Source organism: Thunnus maccoyii, chromosome 16 (assembly GCF_910596095.1).
Source record: "Thunnus maccoyii chromosome 16, fThuMac1.1, whole genome shotgun sequence".
In the NCBI taxonomy this organism is placed as follows: Eukaryota; Metazoa; Chordata; class Actinopteri; order Scombriformes; family Scombridae; genus Thunnus; species Thunnus maccoyii.
Window position 1 is genome coordinate 17,660,542 of NC_056548.1, and position 27,866 is coordinate 17,688,407.

Consider the following 27,866-nt stretch of genomic DNA (forward strand, 5'->3'; position numbering starts at 1 on the left):
GTGTTATGTACTAACATTTCTGTTTATCTATTCATGGTTTATTTGATAATAACAGATACAGTGTACATAGACAAACTGAGAACAGCCATCTGATGCAAGTATTAGTGTTTGTAGCAGCTGCTAATTTGCAACACCCGTCCCTCAAACGGCTTTTGTGAAAAGAGTAAAACAGTGAGGTAAAAAGAAGGTAAAGTGAACAGAAGATACAATAAAACACACATTTAGTAGTAATGCAACATTCTAGTAGACATTACCATCTGGTGGCCAAGCAGCACTGATTAACCCTTCACACCTACATTTTTATCAGTTCCACACTATTGCTGGCAGAAATTTTATTTAAAAAAATCTTAACTATCATGCATGACAACTACCTTACAAGGTCTGGTTCATTTTTATGTGTTCCTGCAGAGGGAAGGGTTTCTTTTCACCAGCGGTTAATTCTACATGACGTGTAACACTATATGACTATATGCCTCAGTAAGTTATACAGTATATTTATATTTTTGGTTCATTTTATTGTCCTCACTTCACATAGACTATGCAGTTCTACATTCATTCATATCAAGCCACCAAACTATTGCTATATGGCTTTTTTATGTTTATTCACATGGGCACTAATAATATAATGTAATCACATTTTTATTGAGTCCTTGAATTTTATATTTAATAACACAAATGATCTATTCTGAAAAACATAAAAGAACAGAAGTTCTCAGCATGTACTGAATAACTACAAGCACAAAGGTAACAACAAGGCACTTATTGTTCTTAACAAGAGGGATTTAACTCGCAGATTAACAACGTGATTACTGAGACAAGTAAAACCAGACAATACATTTAAAAATATCTTTCTGTAGCGGTGGAGTGATACTCTGCAGCAGACAGTCAGTTAAAACAGGCATTAATAAGGATTCTGTCCTGTTGTCTGTTGTTCTGTACATCTAAAGCTCCCAGTTAACAGTGTCATTTCTTATCTCAGCAGCTGGGTGGAGTAAAGGTCGAGTCAGCTCATGTAGTAGCCTATCGCCTATGTAATACAGAGGATTTCTCAGACAGCTCAAATATTGAATGAACTTCTGGTAGGCGGTCAGTTCTTCGGAATGAAAGCATCTGATAAGTCTGTTATGTAGTCATTCCTGTTTGTAAGGAACCCAGAGGTGTATTCCTTCAACTGAATGAGAGGATTCATTTAGAAGTTAACCAAAGTGATATTTTGCTATTTTTTTCCATTATTATCGGTGCATTTTCTTTTTTTTTCTGTTGGTTTTCAAGACACCTTACTGCGTTGGTGGAAGACTTCTTCATCCTTCCAAGTGCTCTCGTTTCAACCGAAGCAGAAGATGGGAGACAGTAAGCGGGACTCTCAGGACAGGAGCGCACAGATGATGGAGAATGGTCCACATTTGGCAGCGAAAGGTCCAGATGCCGCTGAACAAATTGAATGCAACAGCATCCCAAACGGTGACAGCGGCTCCGCGGCCACCACGCGTTTATACAAGAGGCGCTGGGTGGTCGTGTTCCTCTTCAGCTCCTATTCCCTGAGCAACGCGTACCAATGGATCCAGTACGGGATCATCAGCAACATCATTATGAAGTTCTACAACGTGGAGGCGTTCGCTGTAGACTGGCTGTCCATGATCTACATGCTCACCTACATCCCCTTCATCTTCCCGGTCACCTGGCTCCTGGATAAGAAAGGGCTGCGCGTCACAGCGCTGGTGGCCAACGCGCTCAACTGTGCCGGGACGTGGATCAAGGTGGCCAGCGCCAGACCCGACCTGTTCGGGGTGACCATGCTGGGGCAGTTCGCAAGTTCCCTGGCCCAGGTCTTCATCCTCGGGATGCCCTCCCGACTGGCTTCGGTGTGGTTCGGCGCGGATGAGGTTTCCACCGCCTGCTCTATTGGAGTTTTTGGGAATCAGGTGAGCTGATCTCTGATGGCACAAGCATCATCAAGAGTCAATGTAATACACCTTTAAATTCTACATCATGAGATTTGTCCCCAGAAACCCCCTAGAAATCATTTAATTTGAATGTTTACTTAAATCAGCAGCATACAGGGGGATTTCATGAAACCTGTGACCTAAAGTCATAGCCGGATTAAACTATTAGTGGGCTCTAGGGCCAAAAAACCCCCCAAAAAACAGCTGACTGAATAGCTTACAATCATGTGGCAGCAATATCATCTAAGGAGTTAGACTATTTTCTGACAGGGCCCCCCTCTACATCCAGGACCTGCCTTCGTGGTTTAGTGGTAAAAACTCTCAAATAAATTTACAATTAATCAAATCTCAACTGACATGAAATGAACCTGGGACTCAGTCCTGCTTAAAACTGGTCATTTAAGCTTCTCACCGGATTAAAAAAGCAAGAGTGAAATGCCACAGTTTGCACTGAGACCAGAAGATCCCTGGAGGTCCTTGGACCTTACTCTAGAAAATATATTTTAGTTAAAGCTACTCAAAACCAAGAAGTGACAGAAAACATTTTGATATTGTGAGTGATGGGTTACCCAATAAGATCATTTATAGCTTGTGTCTTTCATAACCACAGTGGTGTATCCAGGACATTTTGACGGGGGTGGCCGTGGCATAGTGAACATTACTGAATGGCAGGTGATCAAAATGTTTAAATACAAATGTTAGATGCATCGTGTTGCTTCAACCTATGCAAAGATAAATCACAATTGAATTCCAAAACTCATGTTAGCATCCATTGTAATGTTTTACTCAAGGCCAGGTTGTTGTTTTTACATTTTATAATACAGCATTAAATTAAAGATGCCATGCTGAGCACCCACAACAACTAAAGCTGATATTACAGCTGAGAACAGCACTAACATGCAGCTACCATCACAGTCTCTGGGAAGCAGTGGTTATTTAAACACTATTTTCAATCAGTAACTCTGTTCAGATTAGGCCACACATGTTCTAAGAGCTGTTTCCCTGCAGTGGAGTAAATATGTTGTATGTAACAGGTTCAGAACGAAGCTCTGGGTCCAAACTGGTGCAACACATTTATTCACAGGGGTTACCTGTGCAAAACATATTTAAAATCGATATTAGCAATGTTATTCACATCATCATGGTGGTAGTTCAGCTTGCATCAGCTTTACTGTCTGAACTGTGAATTTCACTGTAATAGCTTTAGCTTACACTCCTGCTTTAAAGTTCTCAGTTGACTTCACTTACTTTAAGCAACCCGTACACAATGCTACAAACATGTGTAAACTGCACCTTAACATTTCCTACACAATAAAACAATATGGAGCATAATCATAAACATATTTTCTCATCTGCATGAGTAACACTCTCTTATGTTCCACAGATGTCACTTAGTCAGTCTAACTAATTGAAAACATCATATTTCACCTTTAACTGTGTAACTTGGCTGGTTAACTACCTGCATCTAGCAATGATCACACACCCTGAACTCAAATAATGTTACAGACATAACAAAGTAAAATGCAATGAAACAAACTGAACAACTGAACAAACTAACTCTTTGTGGTGGATGCACATGAACTAAACATTTCACGGTCTTGCTACATGTATCCTTACACACCCTGAACACAAATAACATTATTTACCTACTACTACTGTGATGGGTGCACATAAAATGAACATTTCACGAGTTTTATTGAATCAAAATGGCCGTTATAATGCTGACTGCTAACACATATTAAACTGTGATTTACACGTGCTAATCGCTTATGCTAATTGCTAGCACTTTAATCAGCAGGTGGCAAACAAGACAAGTGAACTTGGCTTGGGTTTTGAGGAGTTGTAGCATTTATTCACTGACAAATAGCCTAAACTGTACACACACTACACAGGGACGTTCACAACTATACTACTTCATAATCCAGTTGCTAGCCTCACAGTCACACACACAGTCTCTCTCTCTCTCTCTCTCTCTCTCTCTCTCTCTCTCTCTCTCTCTCTCTCTCTCTCTATCTCTCTCTCTATTGCACGCTCATTACGCACACAACCTACGCACTCAGCTACACTGTGTAACACAATGTCCACAACAGTTTACTATATTTTGTCACCATAATATTCCCATTTTACTTTTCTTACCTGTGCAAAACATATTTAAAACAGTTGTCAGAACGTCATTCATATCATCATGGCGTTAGCTCAGTCATACCATTACTATAATAGCTAGAAATGTCAAACTGTCCTTATATCAGCTGATTACCTGTCATCATTGATTGACCAGCGTTTGTCCCGCCTTATTGTGTTGATGAACTTGACCAATGACCTATCAGGTCTGGGGTGGCCCCCTATAATCGCCACCGTGTCGCAACCAGTCCCTAATAATGTTCAACTGTTGCCTGATTTTGGATGAGCCACACAGGCCTGCAGTATTTATTTTGAGGTCTACAATCTTTGCCAATAATACCTATATGTTTTTCATCTGTGTAGCATTTGCAGTCATGCGCAGTGATAAGCACACAGTGTATTAGAGGCGTGAAACATTATGTACATATTTGTACAGGCTATTCGTCTGAACAAAGTATTATTACACGCGTGTGTGTGTGTGTGTGTGTGTGTGTGTGTGTGTGTGTGTGTGTGTGTGTGGTCTGTCATAGGATACTTTTGGGGACAAGTTTCAGGCTTAGGACCAGTTAATTGGGGACAGCTTGTCCAACTGGGGACAAAAGCTGTGTCCCCAATTGGGAAAAAGCTGATTTTTGGGTCAGTGTCCCCAATGTCCCCAAAAGTGACCACAACACCTGCTTACTTTGAGAAAAGCTTCATGGGTTCATGGATTTTTCTTATTTGCTGACACATTTCGAGTGGGTCTGTTGAAGAATGGCACTGTCTTCATGCTCAGACATACAACCTTTTCATTTCATGTCCAGCACTTGTGTAGGGACAGATTTTGTCTGTAAGAAAAGTAAAGTTACTGATCATAGGAGTTTCTGTGGTTGAATAAAACAGCTTTTAGGGCATTAAATCGCACATATTGTGCAGATAGGTTATGTCTTGGAAAAGATTGCCTTTTCGGGACATACAAGCCATTTACAGGTGTCAAAATAGGAGAGGGGAAAAAAACAACTTTTATAGACATTTATTTTAGGCAACCTTTTCTTTCTTGTGTCTACCACTAAAATGATGTCATATAGACTAGTTACATATTTATTATCATTATTATTCATAAGTCCACTTCAAGCGCAACGCTTTGTTATTTATTTGAGCAAAACACTTAAATATGTTAAAAACTGTTTGTTTTAAGGGAGGTAACCAAATGGGAAATGACGTAATCAGTGTCTGCACAATTTCGCCATCTTCTGCTGGTACAGTGCATTAATTCACTGTAGTACTAGTAGTATAACAATGCTGCCCTGCTCCAGGTATGGTAAATTGACAGTTCTTCTAATTTTTTTTGTATGTTTTCAGTGTAAAAAATCCTCTCATAATAGCAGTAGACTCTGTAGGATTTTGTGTTTATATTTACAGCTGAGGTTATGATATATGGCTCTCAGGAATAGCCTGAAGGAGGAACATGATCGTGGAACTGCTTATAGACGAAATGCCGAAAGTGTTTTAGAAGTGGAGTAAACAATCCTGAGATAATTTTATGATGGGTGTATCTAATGTGCCTAAGCGTTTTATTGAGCTGTTTTTTGCGGAAGTAAGGCGAATGCGCTGCCAACAAAGCAATCTCGGTGAAGTAAGTACAGTATTGTGCCTCACAAAAGCACTGATACTGTGTCACGATTTCATATCTGATATTCCTTAAAGACGCCTGAGAATAGAGACCGTGAAGTACATGTGGGGGCTGCAGTTTCAATATCATGAAGAATCGGTGTTGGTTCTCCTTTTCCTCCCTTCACTCCTTCCATTCATGGGCTTTTCTTCATGTAGGCAGAGGTGGTGTGGAGGCTGCAGACAGCAGGGGCTTTACAATACTGGCGTCGGAAATTTCCAGTCTGATCAAGCTGCTTAAGTCAGTTATTCTCAAACTTTTTCACGTCAACGACCCCTAAACTGACAAAAATTAGACCAGGGACCCCCATGTGATAAGATTTTTGCTTTTAGATGTTATTACAGAAAATGTATGAAACCCATGACCAAAATAGCCTTACATTCTGCCATTGTGTTACTTATGGATGGAATTATAGTGAAAATAAATTATTCCCCTTTTTGCTGGGGACCTCTTGAACCCCTCAAGGACTCCTGGAGGTCCCTGGACCCCACTTTGAGAACCACTGACTTAAAACATTCACAGCAGTAGAGAAAACTGGGGCTACAGGTCATTTACCTATAAACCTTCAACATCCTTCAATATGATGATCTGAAGGCCTTTTTAACTCTGTGTGCCAAATGTAAAAGAGCCATGATGATGCTAATAAAGTAATTGTTAGCTGCAGCCCTTATTAGAACTCAAATTAAAGAAATATTATCATTTTAATAAACATTCACTATTTCAGCCACAGTGTCCCAAGCATACGTTAATGTGTTTGATACCTAAAGGCCAGTAAATAAAACTCAATGTTTCTTATGTTTTTTTCATGTAGAATTATCAAATTAGTTATGCAATCAGGCTCATAAACATAAGGTTGATTTATAAACAAAATAAATAAATACATTTTAAAAGCATCTCAAATGTGCTGCTTTTCTCCTTTTTTTAATATAATTTTAAACTAAGCAATTTGAAGACATCATCATGGGTTCTGGTGACCTGTGATGGGCATTTGTCACTATTTTCTGACATTTTATTGACAAAATGATCAATGGAATAAATAATGGATTCATTGATAATGCAAATAATTGCTATAGCGTTAGTTGCAGTCCTCAACCAGATAGTACATTTGAGTGCTTTAGTGAAACTGTGTCCTCAAGAAACTTTGTCAAGATTACTTGATAGAATAATTTTTCGTAAAAAGTGGAACAACAATAAATTACCCAACATTTTATTTATCATTTGATGAACATTGATTGATATGAATGCAATAATAATGTCTGATTATCCTGATTTGACCACACTAGGATTGCTCAATAAAAAACAATACTTTTGTGAGTATAAGAAAGAGGTGACACAGAGCCCCAGTTTCCACTATGGTTGATTAACATAAACTCACTATTTAGTGTCCATCATGCAGCATCAGCAGCACTTCATCTTATTTCCACCTCACACCTTTCTCTCCAGCTGTCTGTCTGTCGGTGCATCATCATGTCATGTACCATTAATCTCTGTGTCCTGTTGGTATTATCTTCATTAATACAGATAACTATTAGATATCACAGGCTGCTCTTTCAAACCCTGAATTCTTAAAACAGTCAAGACCCTCTATGTCATACTAGTGTATTAATTTCAATCATGTATGGCAAAGTGTCGGCAACAGTCAAAGTATATGTGAGTCTTAAACCAAAGTCCAAAGTAAGTCCAAAGTAAGTCTCAATTCGGACACTATCTAAAGAGCCCAAATCATTGACATATTCAACATCAGTGTCCCCTCGTGACCTCTGTGCACTCGCTGATCCAATCATTTCTTACAGTGACCAAATTCTTAAGTCAGTGCTTCATGTGTTCTGGTCTGTTGCTGAAAAGAGTATAAAATACAGAGAATTAATTACAGCAACAGATGAGCTAAGTTTTGTCGTTGTGCTCACTCAGATTCTCACTTTGCAATAAGCAAAACAGAGCACTTGAACACTTGAACAATTAACTCAACATGTGTTTACATTAAATACCATGCTGATCATACTCTGAACAATATGAAATGTCTCATATGTCAGACTTAGTTGAAGTAATTATAGCCAACTTATAAATTTCTGCACATTTCAGACAGAAAGTTTTCATGGTTGTGGATGATGATGACTGCAGTATAGATCTGGTAAATGATTTGTTGCCTAATGATAGGTTTTTACCAGAAGAAGAGATTTTTGTTCATTTGTACAATTACTTACTTTAATCCCCTAAAATTCAGAGACAGTATATAAACATAAGCAGCAAATCCAGTGTGCTGGAGTACAGAGCTGACACAATAAAAATGTGTCACTGTGCTAATGCTTTCTGACCGCACTGTGACTGTAACCTACTCTTTAAATCAACCAGTTTCAGGCCTGTCAGTGTGGTAATGCGTGGGGAAGATAATGTTATATAAATTGATTGGGCATTAGTAAATCCAATTTATGAACCACAAACACTCTCTTCTTCTCTTCACTGCTCTTCAAACAGTGGGATATTGTCAGCTTGTGTTTGAGCACAGACTTCCAACCCACAACCACCCAATGCTGTAATTGTCAAAACGTGTCTCATAGTCTTATAAAACGATTTGTATTCTAACAGTTTGATAAACCACTGTTAACGTTTAAATCTCTCTTCTCACATATTGATTTGATGTTGATAATAAGCTATTTGTGAATGCATGCAGAACAAGGACTTTTCTGCCACTTTGCTGCAAATCTGTATGTTTTCATGTATTTGCACAAGGCTGCAGGTCAAGCACCTAAACACATTTGCTTTGCGTATATATTTGCCGCCAACAAACATTTGAGGCCGTAGCTTCATGTTTCAAATAGCTCTGGTTTGTCTTTCACCATTTCTTCCACTTTGGTCCATTTTCTGTCATTTTCAGTCTTAACCATCATTCTCAACTGACTTTAGCTCATCTGATCAGATCTGTGTGTGTCATGTGCCTGACTCAACACAGGTTGAGTGCCTGCTATCAGGTGATATCTGATACCATGACATAGCTGGAAGGAGGAGTTTAAAATGAGAAGTAGAACTCACAAAAGGAAACAATCACATGACCACAGAAGTGTTAAATACCAGAACAGGCAGGCGAGCTTTGACCAGCAGTCGGTCAGGTATGTAACTGTTGTTTTGGAAAGGAGCTTTCCAACACCGCTCATTATATTTAAACTGCGCCCCAGACCTGCTAAATCAGCTGAATTAATAAGCAATAATCTCTGCTTTTGGCACAGTAGACAAGCTTATTTATGATCAGCGTGTAGGAAGTACCTGCTGGGTTTGGGAGGGGCGAGTCAGGTAAATTGCCATGGTGTTAAGAGAGCGCTTTGCTCTTCCCTCCAGCTGTTAAGTTCCCCAGAAGCTTGAAGGAAAAGGGAAGCATTTCAGTGGGAGCAACATGAGTGGTCAGAATGTTTTCTCTCACGAGTGGATGGAGGACAAGGATGATTTTTGTTCCCCGTCAAGAAAAGAGAGAGCCAGTGTGGGAGAATATGACCACCGTCTGTCTCTGGGAGACGGCAGCGTCACCTCGGAGGCTTCCGTCCTGGACACTGAGGATCTCTCCCCACTGATGGAGACCAAGTTGTACAAGCGGCGTTGGGTCATGCTCTTCCTCTTCAGCATCTACTCCATGAGCAACGCGTTCATGTGGCTGCAGTATGGCATCATCAGCAACATCTTCATGCGCTTCTACAGTATTGACACCCTTGCCATCGACTGGCTCTCCATGATCTATTTCCTCACTTACATCCCTCTCATCCTGCCTGTCATGTGGCTGCTCGACAACCGAGGCCTCAGGGACGTCGTGGTTGTGGGCTCCGCCTTCAACTGCATCGGGGCTTGGATCAAGACGAGCACGGCTGACCCCGACATGTTTGCCATGACCTTCTTCGGCCAGTTTGTGTGTTCAGTTGCCACAGTTTATATCCTGGGCATCCCATCCAGACTTGCGTCCCTGTGGTTCGGGCAGCAAGAGGTGTCCACCGCCTGTTCCATTGGCGTTCTGGGAAACCAGGTGTGTCTCTGTTTACCTGTTGGGCTCAGAACTTCTTTGGCAGTGTGTGTATGGTGTTATGCACATCTCATATTGGTGTTAAGGGTGTTAAGGGAACGGTATGTGTGTGTTGGTCAATGTGAGAGAATGAAAGAGAATTCTATCGTCTCTAACACTGTTTTCAGAGGCAGCATAACTGAAAGGCAATGTGTTAATAACAGGCAGGTACATGTTATGTCGCATCTGCCATCTTGAATGTATGACTGAGCCTCTCTGTTCCTGTTCTTCGTTCTTCTTCTTGAGTCAGCAGGTTAAATAAAGTGGCTTATTATGCCAGGGGGGAAAACACACAGCTGCTTCAGCCTCCAGCAGTGAAAGGATCCATGATGCATGTTAACTTGCAGAACTGAACACTTAATAGATGCTTACATTGATAGTTTCAGTTCTATAAGATTTAACTCAGGGTGTAGTCAGGCAGTTTTTCTCACATGCCTGCCGACATGGTAAATGGGAAGTTGAGAGTAAATATTTGAACTTAGCTCAGTATTTGCTCACAGTTGACATTTAGGTTGTTTTCCAAATGTCAAAGAAGATTTGTTTGAGTAGAATTTGAGCTTTATTCATTTAATTAACTTACTCACTTTCACAATATCACATTTTATAAATGTGTAGTCTGAAATTCAGACTATAGAATAGGAAATAAGCAAGCACAACTTTCTGAACCAGAAAAGAAAACCAGGGCGAAAAAGCAGTGAGTTGATTGAGGAGGAAGATATGTTGGCCAAGTCAAGTTCAAAATTAATCAAAAAAGGCTCCTACTTTGATTTTTGATTTTCTACAAAACACACAGTTACAATATAGACAGATAACAGGTGTGTGACAAAGAGGCTGAAGGCAGAGAAGCAAGTAGATATGGCAGAGCTTTAGATTTATCTCACTAAAAAAAGGGAGATACCGGTATCGTCTAATTGTTCAAAGTGATTTCCTTTATGTCTGTATGTGTGTGGTTTGCTCTTCCTAGCCAGGGGATATTACGTGGGATGGCGGGTGACTTCCACCGCTTGAACCGCCTGCTTCTGAACAAACTGGTAAACTTTGGTAAATTAACTGTAAAATGAGATAAACAGAAATCTTCAGCATGCCATTTCATGTCTCCTTCACCTTAGATCTTCCCTAACATGTAGCCAAAAAGTCATATAGTTGAACATAGCAGAGAAACCAAAAACAGTGTTGTGAAAGAGATGATTAATTCAAAAGTTTTGTGGTAGTGACACAGTTTTAAAAGTTTTAATGCAATCTGGAGTCGTTTCCAATGCGAAGAATCTGGGTTCATAATTAAATATAGCATGAATTATTCTTTCAGTACAAGCCAATAAAAACAGCCAGTGGATGGTGTACAGGCAGAACAGTTTTTATGTTTTAGGCTATATATGGATGTCTTGTGATCTTGCACAATCTTTAACATAAACTTTAAACACGAACCCTCAAAAGATGTCCCACCCCTCTGTTTTTCCTTCACTTGAAGTGTGTCCTTTCTCACCTGCGTGAGACCAAACACTGCACACCGGTCATTGTCAGGCATGTTTTTGTTTTGTGACTTAGTCCTGCTCCCCGCAGCTGCAGATAAAAAGAACACGTTGTTGATGTTCGTTCGCTCACCACGACTTTATTCCTTTTGGCTCAGGTCCTAAACAAGATACTTCCAAGTTTTCAGGCTAAAGTAGTTTACATATCCCATCGGATGTTTAGAAATAGTTCACGATCACAAAAAGTGGGTGAGATTTGCTTTGAAGATCAAACAGATGAACAGTTTGTGTGCCAAAAGAAACTTCATAAGAGACGACATTCTTGATGTAAACCAAATAAATAATTTTGCATATTTTTGACAAGTTATCAAGGCTTCTTCCATTGAAAATCCACCAAAAATAGGGATGCAGTGTCTGTTTCGGATGTGTGACAGTGAACAAAGACGTTGTAGGGATCTTTTATAGGCTCCTATGAATATCTTACAAAGCCTTCTCTAGCAAAATGAGCACCAGGTAAGTTAACAATCGTTCAAGCAGCTCATGTTAGATATTTAACATCAATATACCAAATGTGAAGTGTGTCCGTATAATGTGGAGGATAACAGGTGCGGCTGCAGAGGTCATGGTGTATCATTCTTGCAGGACATATTTCTGTGCTTACACGCCTCAGACGCTGCTCACTGGTTTGTTCCTCCTGAAGGAACGTGTCTTGTCATATTTTTGCCCTTTCCCTTCTCTCACCTTTCCCCTAGAGCGGTGGGACCTCGACCGGTGTCCCCTCTGGAAAATTCTTGATGCTGTAGGATGCTGAGGAAGTGGGCACTACTCATGTGGTATTCAAATTTGGAAAGTTTAGTTACTCCCCATTTGTCCCCAAGATCCAATAGAATTGTCGTTGGACCCTGAGGGTGGGGTGGGGTTTTACTGTCATTTCCCAAGAAATATGACCCCTTGCATTATGTCAAATAAGCATGTATCACTGGTGAGTTTACAGTGGTGGGTATACCATCACTCACAAATGCCAAACTGTCAAATCTTAAGTTTTGATGTAACGATTTGTTTTCGAGGCAGCATAAAACTTACTTTACGTTCACTGTAAGACTCAACTACCTTTTTCTTTTCTGATTCTTTATTTCAACCTTTTTCCACTTTTATATTGATACTTTCCCACTTTACTGATGTGTACTTAGTGTAAGTGTGAGTCTACGAGTGTGTGTGTGTGTGTGTGTGTGTGTGTGTGTTTAGTTGTCAGCTGAAGGCAAAGAGTCATTTTTAAAATCTGTGCATTTCACCTACAGATGGGCATTGCCATCGGGTTCCTGATCCCACCCATCCTTGTGCCTAATGTGGACGATGTGAACGAGCTGGCATACCACATCAGAATCATGTTCTACATCAGTGCCGGAGTGGCCACCCTCATCTTTGTCCTCGTTGTCATCGGTAAGTCTTCAAGGGAAGATGACTATTCCCATTCAAAGGCTCATAGAGTGGTTAAGAACTGTCAGGGCTCTTTACTCACTCATGCAGTAATAGTCCACCGCAAGTCCCTTTCAATGTCATACAGTATAACTCCCACAGTCATGTTGGGAAAATATAGAAAGACTGTGGGAGTCATCTTGACAGTTTGTGCTTTCCCGTGGCAGGGACTGTGACAAAGCTGTTACCTCAGCTCGCCTCTTTTGCCCCTTTCAGTGATGCCGATGGGATTTAATAGTTTTTTAGTTATCTTTGTAATGATATTTTTGGATGAGAAGACCAACAATTCTCCAGAAGCATTTGTTTGACAATCAGTTCACTCATTTTTTATATGGAAGGGCTGTTAGGGACTCCTGCGGCAGCACTGCTGAAAAGCCGAGTCTCCCTGAGTGTGTAGAAATGTGCGCTCTACCGAAAACTCAACTGCATTGCTGTCCACTAGACGAGCAACTACAGTAATTGCTGTAATTGTCCACCTTTTTGATGAGATGTGTTCAGACACGATGTGAAATACAAGCAGGAACTCTGGGAGTCATAGAAGTGTTTTATTAAATCATTTTCCCCTCTCAGCTCTGTTAAATTCCTTTTTCACCTCCATCAAGGACTAAAACTTGCTGACAGTCAGGGAAGTATCGTGAAGCTTCACTACAGGTCTTATTTACTTCAGAGACAGATCCTTGGTTGACAATCAGAGCTTAGAGCCTGTGTCAGGTCAAAGGTTGGTGACTCAAAGTCTTCTTTAGAGGATAAGGCTGACAATTTTCTGTATTTTTCTTAGTGTCGACAAATCTCATGCGCAGAGCCAAACCAACAATGAATTGATCCTGTTTACAAGTACTGTGTGTGTATTCAAAGCCTGATATATCTTATTCCTCTGTGCTGTAGACCTCTGTTGCACCGTTGCACCAGGTGACATGTTCCCCCCCGCAAAGAGTTTGGGTATGATGGTTTGTTTAGAAACTGCTCCAAAGACTAATCCCAATGATCATGTTTTCAGTCTCCGGAGAGTAGTTTTGTGTAAAGCAGAGGCCACTGCGCATACGTGGTAATGTGGTTCAGTTTACAGAGCTTCACTAGCTTTTTGTGCTACATATCACAACCTCTAGACTTTGTATTAAAGTACTTTTCAATGTACAATCTAGCAAAAAGTCATAAGGTTGTGATATGTAGCACAAACTTTGGATACACTCACGGTGCTTGTAAGTAGGATCAATTAATTGTTCATTTGACTCTGCACATGAGATTTGTTGACAATAAGAAACATTTAGAAAATCATCAGCCAAATCCTTTAATGGGGATGATGTGTTCTTGTCTGCTGCAGCCTCCTCATGTGATTTTTGTTTATTTGGAAATTATATGGCAAAAGACTCTGTCAGAAATCACCCATAGTAAATACACGTTTATTTATTCTTTATTATCTATCACTGGTACAAGTGGGGTTTATTTACTATTCTATTATTTACCTCGGCTCTGCAAATTGTGATTGTCGTGATTTAATATTCATATTCATAAATTCTTATGATATATAGTGCTCTGTTTCACAGACACACACTGAAAAAATCCAGCAGAGAGATTTTGCAAAGTGTGGTGGTCTTCCTCAGCAGATGGAATTTGCTCCGTTGTTAAGGAGATAGATTAGTTGTCATCACATGACCTATCTATGGAACTGTGTACCTGTGATTACAGAGGAGAAGAAAAATAAAGAAGAAAACATTTATTTTGTACATTTACATCATGTTACTAAGATATTATTTTTTTAAAAATCCAGAGTTTTGGTTTTACATCCAATCTGGGTACATTGCTGTCATTCTAATATTATTGTATACTGAGTTTGTATATTATGGGTGTGGTAATAATATTGTGGATCAGATTAGACATAAAAGCCAATCTAGGGACAAGCAGTAAAAATTAGCCCCGTAATTAACGTTGCGATATGTGTCAATAGTCTATTCACTGTGTGTCTGTAAACACTAGTATACTATACCACAGGAATTTATACAATAGTGCCTCAGTTAACAGTGTTTAGCTTTTAACAACTTTTTATTTCAGCATTTTTCAAAAGTTAAAAATTGCTTTAAAGAGACAAGTAATTAAAACAGGAACAGAAAACCAAAAAAACCCAAAAAAAACAAACAATTAAACTAAAGCTGATAAAAGTCTAATAAAATAATGTTTGTTGTTAGTTAACTCAGCCTGTTGGCTTATTGACAACAGGTGTGTCAAATAGATAATTAGCTGGCTGGGAAACAGCGTAGCTGAGCATGCTGAGGTCATTAACTGACAAAATGTTTTATCTTATCTTCTGAGGAATGTCCAACCCTGCCTTGCTGTTATGTGCAAGTGCACACACACACACACACACACACCTATTTTGCCTCCACTGTTACTCTTCCTCCTGTCAGTATGACCTCTTGGCTCACACTGGGCTTAACTTCCTTTTGGTGTCTGTGCCGGCTGATAGGAGAACAGACGATACACTATCATCACCACCTTAATGAGATAGCTGGTTTTCTCTCCCTAGATTACAAACGTCTTACATCCTGAAGACAAATATAACCTCCTGAATCACTGTGTGTGTGTGTGTGTGTGTTTTCCAGTGTTCCAGGAGAGACCAGAAATCCCTCCCACCCAGGCCCAGGCTCAGGCCAGAAGCATTCCTCCTGACGAATACTCCTACACGGCTTCCATTTTGAGGCTGCTTCGCAACAAACCTTTCATGCTCCTGGTGGTCAGCTATGGTGGGTCTTCTCTCCTGCTGCAGTCATGTTTGAACAAGTGGAACAGAAACTATTTGCCTAATTACACCCTGTCTGGAGGAACAGGTCCTTAGGTGTTTTATTTACAGCTTAAATCACTGGGCTATTGATTGATTTATTGTTTATTTATCAGATTAATAGTTTAGTCTATATAATGTCAAATAACAGCGGAAAATGTCCATCACAAGTCCTCAAAGTTGAAGTAAATTACAAGTGTTGTCCAATCAACAGTCCAAATATGTTCAATACACAACAATATAAAACAGAAAAAGTAGAAAATTGTCTCGTTTGAGAGGATGAAATCAACAAATGTTTGGCCTTTTTTGAAATAAGATACTTTCATAAATGGGTATCAATTGTCAATTAATATTTTGTTGATCAACTAATTGTTTCAGCATTATATTTAGGTTTTTATTTCCACATAGAGATCCCAAATGTTGATCCAGCAAACAGAAGGCTGTACAGTACAGAGGATGTTCCTTGCATTAAGATGAGCAGTTGTAATACTTTCAGCTCCAAAAAATACTAACTTTAGCATGTTTTAGTAGTATAGAAAGTTCAAATAAAAGTTATATCATGAAGCTCACAGAAGAGGAAGTCTGAGACACATCTGACTCTTCACATACTTGTGAATGTGTTTGTATCATGGTGACGTCTCCATTACATCATCGGGACTTGCCGGTCGTCCCGTGTTCCAGCTCCTTACTTTTATCACTTGTAGCTCAGATGTTGTTGCAATATCAAGGTGAAAGGTAACAAAGATGTACAAGCCTCAACATAGATGTTTACAGCTGAAGCTGTCACAATCATATTTATGGATACTCACTGTCTTTATCGTCTGGTGTGCAGATATGAGGATGTGTCATCATAACACATGGACTTCCAGTGCACTGCTTATGTGTAACTTCCATCTAAAGGTCCTCTGAGATGTCCCTTTTTTTGCTCTGACTGTTTAAAAACCCAAAGGTCACGATTTAATGATTATGTTAATGATTGACAGTTTGAAGAATATTAAAAAATGTTAGCCTGGAAATATGTACCCTCTGGACATCATGACAATCAGACTTAATGCCCTTCTGTGTTTAGAGAGAGGCACTGATTGACACGTGATCCAGTATAAACTTTAATGCTATTAGTCAAGTATTGACAATGTCTGAAGGCTACTACAGACTTGATGTGAGAGGTTGTCAACAGTGTTTTTAGGGGGAAGGTCCCATCTGGACCTTGTCCTTTCCCTACAGGTTGTCTCAGAATAGACTATTTTCTTTTGTCTTTTTTAGGGCTGAACGTCGGCTGCTTCTATGCTGTTTCCACTCTGTTGAACCGGATGATCATTGAACACTATCCTGTAAGTCTCAGTGTGTCTGCTGGAAAACATGCTACTGCCTTACTGTCTTCTATTTACAAGAAGTTTTGTTTGCTTAGTGTCACTACGCACACGCTCGAAGACATTTGTGTAATTTTTGTTTGACACTGATAACAATAACGCTGACGAGAAGATGACCTTGAGTCTGGGACTCTGGTTGTTATGTCCCGGAGCTTCCAGGACAAAATAACTGCAGGATGCAAAATGTCACAGATGTCTTATATGGTCTGTAAAACCAGAATTGTCAATGTTGGTTTATCCTCTCAGGGCGAAGAGGTGAATGCCGGGAGAATCGGTCTGACCATTGTCATCGCTGGCATGGTGGGGTCCCTCATATGTGGCATTTGGCTGGACAAGACTAAAACCTACAAGTAAGATATTCGTATAAAACACTGTTTTCTATTGAGAGTAAAGACAATTCAGTGTGTGACTGTAACTGGTTGCCAGAATGTGTTTTAGTAAAGGCCCCTGTCACTGAGACAAAACAAACCTCAGCCAAATTTCCCCTGTAGTTTTACTTCCATCATTTGACGTTAAAAATGAGTGTTCCCTCTAATCACATTCTTCAGACGACTAAAATGACCTTCATCTGCCTCGTGGACAATGTTTACAATATTCACCATCTTAGTGTAGCATGTTAGCATGCTGACATTTGCTAATTAGTAATTAAGAGGGACTGCAGATGTGAAAACTCCCTGTGATCTCTGAAGCGATTGCTCCAACGTCATTTTCAGTCTTCAAGGTCAAACAGTCGCTCTTGTTTGCTGCGGTGTTAGCTGTGCTTTAAAACATGGACTCCTTATATGAACGTCTTAAATCATTCGTTCAAAGGAAGATGTCTAAGTGGATTAAAGCTTTTGTTCAAAGTGGGCACGGATGAATCCAGTGGAACTGAGTTTTATATCTGAAGTCCCTCTCTGCTTATCTGAACTGACAGGCTGTACTCTACTGGTTCTCCCGGGTAGCATCTCAGGCCTCGTGCCGCTGCATTAAACATGGAAAACAGTAATAATGCAATCTTAAAAGTGAGAGTATCTGATCGCTTTGTGATCTGTGATGGTGTCCTTTTTGTTTTGTTCGACAGCTTTTTTTGGGGATCAGGTTTCTAAGTCTTTGGTACACAACGTTCAGTTATCTGGCATGCAAACTATTATGACTAGATAAAATCCTCAGTCCTCAGATTCCTTACATGCCATCAGGATGCTTAGCTGTCAAAGCAGTCAGGCCCATATTTATGTTGTTGACCCTCACGCTCCCATTGTCCTATGTGGGAGAGAGTCAAAGGACTATGTTATATTAACAAAAATGTTTTGGAGCAATATTTTACGCGTGGTTGTACAAGAGACAGTTTCACCAGAGTAAGCTTGTTTGTGCAGATGGTCCGGGTTATGATGAGGGGTCTTCAGTGACTCGGGAATATTGGTTTTCCCAGTCGATAGTCAAGCATTGCCCTCAATCAGCAGAAAGTTATAGCATATAATCTAATATACTGCATATTTTCTGTTAAGTATTACTCATTAAAAATTAAAAAACAAAAACATAAAACATCTTTTTCTCAATGGCAGTTTTGTGTCAGCAGGGATTTGAGGATATTTGTAGGCACTCCTGTTTTCAATTATTGTTGGTTGGGCTTGTACAAAGTCGACGCACGCACATGAAATGATGCATGTTAAATGTGGTGGAGAAGAGTCATTGGCTGGTTAGACAATCTTAGCGCTCCTAATTTAACCCTGCTGGCTGTACTTATTAGTTTTGGTTCTTATAATGAAGTGTGTTGCCGCCAAAACAGTTGATGCTACAAGTTTCTTTAGCCATTTGAAATATAGACTGTGGAATATCAGGAAAAAATTAAATTCCCAAGTAGCTTTTAGAAAGCTGCATATACATAAAGCCTTTTTTGTTAAATGATGTTGGAGGATTTACTTGTTCTGATCAGCTCTGGTGTGTAACAAATGTAAGCCCAGTATTAGGATTCAGATTCTTAAACATTCATGTAAAAGTCAAATCTGATTAAAATGGGTTTCTAAGATGATTTGGAGTATTTAGATTTACAGGTCTTTCAGTATATACCAGCAAATTAGGTTTGCTGTGTGTGAATGCATTGATATTCTCCTCCTCTCTCCTCAGACAGACCACCCTGATCGTGTATATCCTCTCTCTGGTTGCGATGCTGGTGTATGCCTTCACCCTCAATCAGGGTCACCTTTGGGTGGTGTTTCTCACAGCTGGACTTTTAGGGTAGGTAACCAGTAAAGGCCCCCGAGCTCATAAACATCACACCCACTAACCTGGTAAAATGAGCAGCCAACATGCAATAGCCCTGTGTGTTATTTATTTTATTCTGAGGTTACCCTGAGGTTGTGATGTGATGAACAATATTTGTCACGTTTGATTTTCAAGACAGTTTTTTAAAGCTCCTGCCAGACATTCTGGTGAGGCTGTAGTTTATGTTTCTCTGCTTCTCTCCCATCTGGTACGAGAGCTGCTTTGTCAAAGCAAAATTAATGCTCCTCCGACTCCCAAGTCCACGTGCTTTGTCCTCACAATTATTGCTATTTATGGTAAGCTGATTACGCCCATATCTGGTTTCCATAGCGATTCCTTTTTCTGGGTTTCATTTCTGAAATCCAGACAGGATGTATTATACAGCAATATACACTCGCCCCACTTTTAAATGTGTGGAGCTGTTTCATTTTCCTTGGTTAGGATGAAAACTGAGCACACAATTAAGGAATAAACCACTGCAGATCACACACTTTAAGTCTTTTATTTGACCTTGAGTGTCTGTTTGTAGTCTCTTCATGACAGGTTACCTGCCTCTGGGCTTTGAGTTTGCAGTAGAGCTCACCTATCCTGAATCAGAGGGAACCTCATCTGGACTTCTCAACTGTTCAGCCCAGGTTGGTAACATCAGCACGGTCACATCTGGCCACCAGACAGAATACAAAAGAAAGACAACATTTTATTTAGGGGCTGTAAACGTTTCATGAATCCTATTTCAGATCTTTGGAATCATTTTCACCATCTCCCAAGGGAAGATCATTGATAACTGGGGCACTTTAGCGGGAAACATCTTCCTGTGTATCTTTCTGCTAATAGGAACAGTATTAACAGGTAAGATATTAACCTTTCCTCTGTTTCCTCAGCATGTCTCTCCTGTTTACAACACCGAAACACCCTCAAAACAACAGTGATCATTGGACTCTTGTCATGTGTGCACGTGATATGAAAGGGAACTTTAACACATGATGCATTTTAGTGGTGGAGCATGACTGTTTAAACCATTGTGCTTTGTGTTTACAATCCCCAAGTCACACGTGCACATATTCACATTTTCCACAGGATAAGGCTGCCATCTAGTGGCTGAATGAATGACATTATTTTATTAAAGGCATTATTCACTGAAAAAAATGAGGACTTCAGCTTGTTATTTACAGCTGTTTAATACCAGAAAATTATGTTATTTTTCCATTAAAACAACTTTTAAAGCCATTTGTAGTTGTTACCTCTTGGGTACATTGGGTGTGGATTCATTCTAACAACTAATTTATCTGACAGAAAACCTGCAAATTCATCATTTTTCTAAATGACGTAAGTGATATTGAACTGAGACACCACTGAGGAGCTATTTCAGTTTGTTAATGAACACCATTTTCCACATTTTGCGATTTTTCTTGCAAACACAGTGTCAAACTCCCTATTTAAACAGAAAGGCTACCACAGCAATAAATGCCATAACAGAATCTTTTTTTTTTCCACCCTCCTCCGTGTTCATCACAGGATTCATCAAGTCCGACCTCAGGCGGCAGAAGGCCAACCTACAGGCCGAGGTGCAGACAGTGAGTGTAAGTACATCTGTGTGCTCTGCATGAAGTCAGTGGTGAGATCTTCACATCCCTGTGGAGAGGGAATGTGTTAGATGTCGCCCGGGCTGAATTAACTCTGCTGGCTGCTTCTCTGCAGTCCTCACACTGCAGCGCACTGCTGCCGGCATGCACACAAGTGAATGCAGGAGTTGCACTGCACTGTTTGGTGGAAACTTTCTCTCATCACACTAAAAACATCCTCTATTCTGTTTGCAAAAAAGCACAACTCTGCTTCGTCTGACAGCTCTCCAACTCGCTCTAACAGCATGTTTTATGAACTTTGGCTATAAAAAACCCAATTTCGGTTTAACACTTGTGGAGATGCGCTTTGTTACACTTTTATACGGGTGCAGTTGACAGCTGTCAAACAGATGTTGTATGTAAATCTGTTACAATCAGTTTTATAAATCACTGTAATAATGTGATAATTAGACACCACAAATTCACTTTTAATAGGTAAAAAGCAGGTTTCATTTATTGAATTAATGTGGCACCATCCTCATGCACCAAATTTATGTAACATACTATATATATATATATATATATATATATATATATATATATATATATATATATTTAAATTCAGTGAAACAGAAAATAAACCCTGGTGGCTTTCAGCTGCTCAAAATCACCTTTGAATTTTGACAATATGCCAGTTTAAACAAGTTCTTATTTCACGGCGTGTGTGCTCTGCAGCTCAGCTTGTTTCCTTGTTGTTTAAAACAACTTCAGGACCTCTTGCTGTCTTTCCTCCTCCGCTCTAACAATGCAAATGCAACTAAAGCGGAAAGCTCCGGTAATCCTGCACACTAACAGAACTTAAATAAGCTACACTTAGTTTATCATGAGCCAGTTGTTAGAAATGAGGAGACAGTGAGATCACTAACAATGCAGAAACAAACCTTAAAAATGAGCCATTTGCAAGTAAATAATCCCATTGATATATTTAAGGGTGTTTTTAAAGCTACTATGCCAGTGGACAGATAGCAGGCAGTTTAGTTTGGTGTGCAGTGGTTTCTGGGGGCAGACTGGTGGTGGTGGTGAAGATGGTGGAGGCTGAGGAGGTCCCTTCAGGGCCCCTCAGAGGTGTGACACCCAAGTTATCGTTCCAGTCTACAGGCTCCGTGCAGGACTACGGGGCCACAGCGTGCGGCGGCCCCTGGCAGCGGCAGTCATGACATAAACCCACAACCTCACAAAAACCAAAACACACACCTGCCAAGGTAGGGGCACACACTCTTCTGAAGCTTCAACACAGATAATAATAAACTCCCCACATACACACAAGAGTATCATTTGTCATTTAACAAACTTCAATGTGAAACTTCCACTGAAACTGTCCAGAAAATTGTTGAAAACCATATTTTGTTTTCAATGTACAAAAATAGAAGGTTTAATTATTTTTTTCCCCAAAAGCATGACTGGTATGTTATTAATATTGGTATGAAGAATATTTGAGGTTATTACTAGACTGCAGTACATTCCTTCCACTTCAGCTCTTAGATTAAACAGGTTATCCTGCTGTTAAGTAAAAAAGCAATTCATCCAGGAATTCAAACCTCCTGCAAAGTTTGGTTGAAGGGTCCTCAAACTTTTCTGTTCATAAAATGTAGAGCTGTGTTTTCCCGTTAAGTCATCATCAAGATGAAATTAATACTGTAGTTAAATATATTTCTGTCAGTAATGTTGTTTTTTTTGTGTCACTGTGCTTGAACATCTTTTACTTTAATCAATCAACTTTTTTAAGGAAAATCTGAGCTTTGAGCCTTTTCACATTTTTGATGACCTAATTAACTAAATGTTTGAATTGTGTTGATGAAGTTTTGAGTTGTTCTGTTTTTTTGGTCTATGTTAATGTTCTGTTGTCTTTCTGAATGCTATAATAAGTGGAGAATTTGTGTCTCTTTTGGTAAAAAGCTCAGTTTTTGCTGTTTTTGTTGAACAATGTGATTGTGATTCTCTTCTGTCTCCGTACTTTGCAGAAAATGACAGCTGATCTAGAAGAAGGAGGCGTCTCTCCTCCTGAGATCCTGAAAGAAGGGAAGTTATAAGGAAGGAGGTCCTGCTGGACTGAAGGGAAGACACATACCTTCCTTCTATCAAAGCATCACAAGCTTGACATCATATACAGATAAAAACAAACAAACAAAAGAACTGACACATTTCCACACATACATGGCCACAGAGTAAAAAAAAGCTGCTGTTAAGAGTTCAGATCGAGCACAATACGAACGAGCAGACCTGCTTTACAACATGATGTACTGTAAAGACTCTGATTCACACTAGTATCCCAAGTGCAACTTAGCTCATCCAAAATCAAGCACAAGTCAATCATGCACAAGAGGAATGCACTTGAAACCTCAAAGGTTTTTACATCCTTATGTGAAAACATCTTTATTCATTTTAGCCAATGTGGGCATTTTAAATGTATCATCAGTGGAACGCAACTGCCACTTTAGTGACTCCAACATTACTACTGTAACTGAACTTTTTCCTTTTATCACTTCCCCTTCAATTAGTGTTAATGTAGTGTTCTATGCAGTCTAATGAGCAATGTTTAAACTGTGAGTGTTTCCTAATAATGGACCAATATGGTGTCAGTATTTACATTGCTGAAAAGTTTTTAGAATTTGCTAAAAACAGTGATGTGTTTTCCTGTCGTGGCAGTCAGGGTTGCCAAACAGAAGCTCAACAATCATATTATCTCTGCCTGCCATTCAGGATCACGTGGGAGTATTACTCTTGAATACTGCTGATTACAAATATGATTGATGCCGTGCATCTGAGTACACTTTGGAAGGTCAGTTTTGTCCTTGATCTCTACAAGAATCTCGTCAGACACAGGAAGGAAGGAAGGAAGAAATCTTATCTGGATCAACTGGCGAGCGGATGAGGCAAATAGATCTATTGCACAGTAATTTTGCACAAAAATATGTTTTTATATATAAGACTCTTAGCTTGTAAATTTGTTACTGAGACATGTAGTTGATACTATGTAACCGGTGTTTGTACAGTTTGTCTTTAACATGTTTTACTTAATGTCTTGTGGCTAGTCATCTGGTGATTTTCCTGTTTTATAATGATTATGTGATTGTGAGAGGTGCTAGTTGTTCCTTCAGGGGCATTTTAGGAAAAACTGAGTATTTTTATGACACTTAAGTAATAAAAAAATACGTAAAAACAAGTCAAAAACATTGTTTTTGTTCCATATATGATGAGAAAAGTTCTTGTAAAAAGTGTCACTCTCTGTATCTATAGATATAATCAGAGCGCTGGGAGTTTATTTCTTCACACAACACTGTTTTCATGTTTTCTGCATTTGAATCCATCCAATAACATTTCAAAGAGCTGGAAGAGACATAATTAGCAGAAAATAATCAACACCTCTCACTTCAGCTCAAACTACATCTGGGTAGAAAGGGATACTAAATGTTTATCAAAAATAATGCAAAAACACACTTACACTGAGGGAAAACAATACGTCAGCAAATTTTCCCAACATATTTTTCATTTGTAGCTCATAGATTTATAAATACACATAATTATCATATTAATGTAATAGAAAACATTTTGTAGGTCTCAAAACAACAAATCGTTTCATTCAAAAATAATTTTGTGCATAAATTCAAAGGGTGTTCAAACATTTCACAGCACAGAACAAACATCAAGAATAATTGCTGATATCATAAGATACTCTGTGATGAAGAGCATAGTTTTATACTATGTATTCATCAGGGTTCTTGGGTAAATCTGAGCTATTGTTTAAAAAAAAATGTATAGGAAGTGGTGATCTGGTGAAATGAAAATAAAAATGAGTGAATGAAAATCTATTGTGGATTATTTCTGTAATCGTTTCCACCACAATGTTTGTTCAGCAGTTTCAAAGCACATCTGATTATTTCGTCAGATTACAGGCACAGACACGATAATGAGTGTCATTCAGCACATTTCAGAACCTCCATGTCAATTACTGTAGCGTAACAAAACCAAATATGAAGAGATGATAACTACTCCGTCAAACATTTTTCGATTGCACTACTAAAACATCAGTTTATAAAACATTAAATACGACCCAGATATAGATGAATGTAGTGTATAGAAAGTTTCATTCACAGTAGGAAATGAACTGACATCCAGATCTCATGTTCTTCAAGGCAGGAAGCCACACACTACGACCAGTCCAAACATGTCTGGTGGAAAACTCAGATTCAGGCGGGATTCAGTTACGTTTCTTCTGTCGTGCTCCGACTTCCTCTTGCGTCTCTGGAAAACACTGGAATCCAATCAGCATTCCTATGACAGAGAAACCTAGAAAAACAAATATATAATGTTGTTACTAAGACACAAGAGGTCTACATAAAACTTTTTAAACTTCTAATTCCAATGACAGGAAAAAGACATTGAGACATTGTACAAAGATGTTTTAAAACTTAAAACTGACATTATTTTCGGGAGACTCCTCCTCAGTGTAGTCCGTACTTACTTGCCACAATAAGAGGTGCCATGACCCCGATAGTCAGCGGTGCAGTCTTGTAGATGAAAGCCTCTGACAGGAAATGGCCCAACGCCAGCACAAATGTCCACAAGGTGATGTGATACAGCCTGCAGGGAGCCCGCATGATGACACACTGTAAGAACATAACGCAGACTGCCAACAGAAACAAGGTGCAGAGAGAGACGAGCTGTCTTACGTTCTGTTCTGGATATCAATGGCACAGGCACAGCGAATGATCGATGACAGCAACGTCCAAATGCCAAATGTTCGAGCTTGGAGACCATTCACTGAAAAGAAAATGGAAAAATCAGGAATGCTGGAGTTTAGAAAATGGAAAAAAATATCCAAATATAGCTATTTGTATTTCCCATATGGCTCTTTAGAAGAGAATACTAGAAGGTAACAATGCCTTGACTCATTTTAAATAGAAAAACATTGAGCAGAGCCGATATTATAAACCTATATAACCTTATTGCGGATATTTTGGTAGCAGCAGATGATAAGTATTAAAAAAACTGCAGTACAATCATGTTAAAAACATGTTGGAGGTCATTTAGAAACAAGTTACAGCTGAAGACAAGTTTTTTCCTCACTTATTAAAATGTCCTGCTCAACTTCTGACCAGGCCAATATAAAGTATCCTTATTAGATCTATCTAGACTAACAAATCTTGGTAGCAGCCTCAGAAATGAAGCATTGATCGGCCTCTAAATCTGAAAACTGTTTACTAAGGTTATCGATTATTGGTTTAATTATGATATGAAACAGTAGCTCTTTGCCTAATGCTTATCCAGTGGGAAGTATCATCAGACTATATATGGTTGTGATTTTGGCCCCTAATATTGTGATATACAGTTTAAATGCTGCATGACAGTTGATGCAAGTATCAGGAGTTTTTAAAAACTGCATATACATATTGACACCAAACCTTTTCAACAAGTCATGATATCACCTTCAGTCAAATAATGAACAAACCTAATGAATTGTTTCCTCACCAAACTGTGGAGTCCCAGTGTACAGCTTCTCTGACAGGAAGCTGTGATCTCTGAAACTCTGGACGGTGTTTCCCATGGCGATGACCGACACCATCACCAGCCAGCTCCGCAACACGTTCAGAAAGCGACTCATCTCTTCTGTCTGCGAGACGCACCTGTCAGCAAGGAAAAGTCAAACTGTCAAAGTGCTGCAGGATAAACAACCTGAAACTCCAACAGGCCAATGCAAGTACAATCAGCTGGTTGTGCTATAAAGATAGATAGACAGACAGACAGACAGACAGACAGACAGACAGACAGACAGGTGTCTACTGGATGTTACTGGTGTTAAAAGTAACATGCATGGTGCATGTTTTTACCTGGCGGCGTCTATCAAACTACAGCGTGGGCATGCTCCATTATAAGACAGTAAAGTGGGACTCGAGCCAACCAAGTTTGATGACGTTATGTATAAAATGGTAAGTCCTTCAATCTTGAATCAACCAATAACAGAGCAGCAGAAGTGGCTCCAGCCACTCGTACCATGTACGTGATTGGTCTATTCGAGCGTTCCGGTTACGCCCATTTTCGTCGCTAACCAATAGTTATCAAGCAATCCGGTCACCTGCAGACTGCATCCAGACGGTATCCAGCTCTTATAATACATCCATGGCATAAAACCAGGGTTTTAAATGTCACAAAGGTGGCCCTCTTTTAACCTGAGTAAATCACTATGGTTTTGCAGATTTGCTACAGAGTCCGTTTTTTCTTCAGTTCCTTGTATGGCCACTTGAGGCTGGCTCCAAAAGCGAGTCATTCATTATTTTTATACAGTCTATGGTCATTCCCCATAGACCTCCATGTTAAAATGCCCAACTTTACAGCAGAAATAAACATGTTTATTTATTTATACATCCATGCTCGCTTTGAGCTCTTCAGAAACCAACAGGTGACGTCACGGTAACTACGTCCATATTTTTATACAGTCTATGGTTACAATATATCAAATTGTATTTCAAATCAAAAAAACTAATGACGAAATACTTTGAACAAAAAAAAGATTAAGCTATTGGTATTTGTCACAGATAATATTCAATCTAAAATGTTAATTTCACTTTGATTTGGCCAGAATCTAAAGTGATTTCCACTTATCCTTCATTATGGGACAGAGTCAGACCTGAATCCACTTCTTGAGTATAATGTTTAAATCTGCTGCATCAAGTTTAAAGTTTAAGAGCTTTGGCTGTGGGAGGCACGGAGAGTACACTTAGTGGTAAAATATGTATATAAACTAATTACGTAATTAATAAATTAATGAATTCGTTTTTTAACAAACGAATTTACACGATCAGCGATTTTCTGCCAGCATTCCTCTCTCGTCTTATTTGCAGCAACAGCGTTGCTTTTTACTGTGATAATGTATTTATATTATTCATACCTCTCGTTATAATAATCTGTTCCTCCTCACTGAAATAAGCGGCGCACGATCGGTCCATTTTGTCAAATGACGCGCAAAACGCCCCCTTTTATGGAGACGCACACAGAACCTGAAGCAGAAAGCCTAGGTGAACAAAGAAAGTTCATATCATATCTCATACCTTCGTGATACCACTTATCTCTGATCGCGAGTTCAGGGTTTGCCGAGCCAGCTCACACAAAGAAAGCCTGGGTATGTTGAACTTGTTTCGTAGTACACCCTTCAGGTTA

At 39.4% G+C, this 27,866-nt stretch overlaps 2 protein-coding genes across 8 annotated transcripts; one reads left to right on the top strand and one right to left on the bottom strand.

Annotated features, from left to right (window-relative positions):
* On the top strand, positions 1 to 23,860 carry flvcr2a (FLVCR heme transporter 2a). 6 transcript variants are annotated; one of them, XM_042388208.1, is made up of 12 exons: positions 5,271 to 5,359; positions 9,049 to 9,721; positions 12,525 to 12,666; positions 15,300 to 15,440; positions 16,739 to 16,806; positions 17,092 to 17,195; positions 18,952 to 19,062; positions 19,619 to 19,724; positions 19,827 to 19,938; positions 20,605 to 20,669; positions 21,803 to 21,913; positions 22,673 to 22,759. In XM_042388208.1, exons 2-11 carry the CDS (start codon positions 9,104 to 9,106, stop codon positions 21,866 to 21,868), a joined length of 1,533 nt encoding a protein of 510 aa, XP_042244142.1. In that variant the 5' UTR covers positions 5,271 to 5,359; positions 9,049 to 9,103; the 3' UTR covers positions 21,869 to 21,913; positions 22,673 to 22,759. The 6 variants fall into 6 exon arrangements, with proteins under 6 accessions (XP_042244143.1, XP_042244142.1, XP_042244141.1 ...); XM_042388207.1 differs by lacking the exon at positions 21,803 to 21,913 and having other exon boundaries at positions 22,673 to 23,860; XM_042388210.1 differs by lacking the exons at positions 5,271 to 5,359; positions 21,803 to 21,913 and adding an exon at positions 10,722 to 10,788 and having other exon boundaries at positions 9,641 to 9,721; positions 22,673 to 23,860.
* Positions 23,861 to 24,777: 917 nt separating this feature from the next.
* On the bottom strand, positions 24,778 to 27,849 carry erg28 (ergosterol biosynthesis 28 homolog). Of its 2 annotated transcripts, none has more exons than XM_042388214.1 (5): positions 27,758 to 27,849; positions 26,181 to 26,335; positions 25,382 to 25,472; positions 25,174 to 25,292; positions 24,778 to 24,998 (listed from the first exon to the last, which is right to left on the bottom strand). In XM_042388214.1, the coding sequence occupies exons 2-5, from the start codon at positions 26,311 to 26,313 to the stop codon at positions 24,910 to 24,912; spliced, it is 432 nt and encodes a 143-aa protein (XP_042244148.1). In that variant the 5' UTR covers positions 26,314 to 26,335; positions 27,758 to 27,849; the 3' UTR covers positions 24,778 to 24,909. The 2 variants fall into 2 exon arrangements, with proteins under 2 accessions (XP_042244148.1, XP_042244147.1); XM_042388213.1 differs by lacking the exon at positions 27,758 to 27,849 and adding an exon at positions 26,540 to 26,624.
* Between the last annotated feature and the right edge of the window lie 17 nt (positions 27,850 to 27,866).

Excerpts from the sequence above, each read along its gene's own strand:
- flvcr2a (XM_042388207.1), top strand. The coding sequence starts at position 9,104 with ATGAGTGGTCAGAATGTTTTCTCTCACGAGTGGATGGAGGACAAGGAT. Across the intron at positions 17,196-18,951 it reads GACAAGACTAAAACCTACAA|ACAGACCACCCTGATCGTGT; the intron begins GTAAGATATTCG and ends CTCTCTCCTCAG. Across the intron at positions 19,725-19,826 it reads TTCTCAACTGTTCAGCCCAG|ATCTTTGGAATCATTTTCAC; the intron begins GTTGGTAACATC and ends ATCCTATTTCAG.
- erg28 (XM_042388214.1), bottom strand. The coding sequence starts at position 26,313 with ATGAGTCGCTTTCTGAACGTGTTGCGGAGCTGGCTGGTGATGGTGTCG. Across the intron at positions 25,293-25,381 it reads ATTGATATCCAGAACAGAAC|GCTGTATCACATCACCTTGT; the intron begins GTAAGACAGCTC and ends GGCTCCCTGCAG. Across the intron at positions 24,999-25,173 it reads GGCACCTCTTATTGTGGCAA|GTTTCTCTGTCATAGGAATG; the intron begins GTAAGTACGGAC and ends TTGTTTTTCTAG.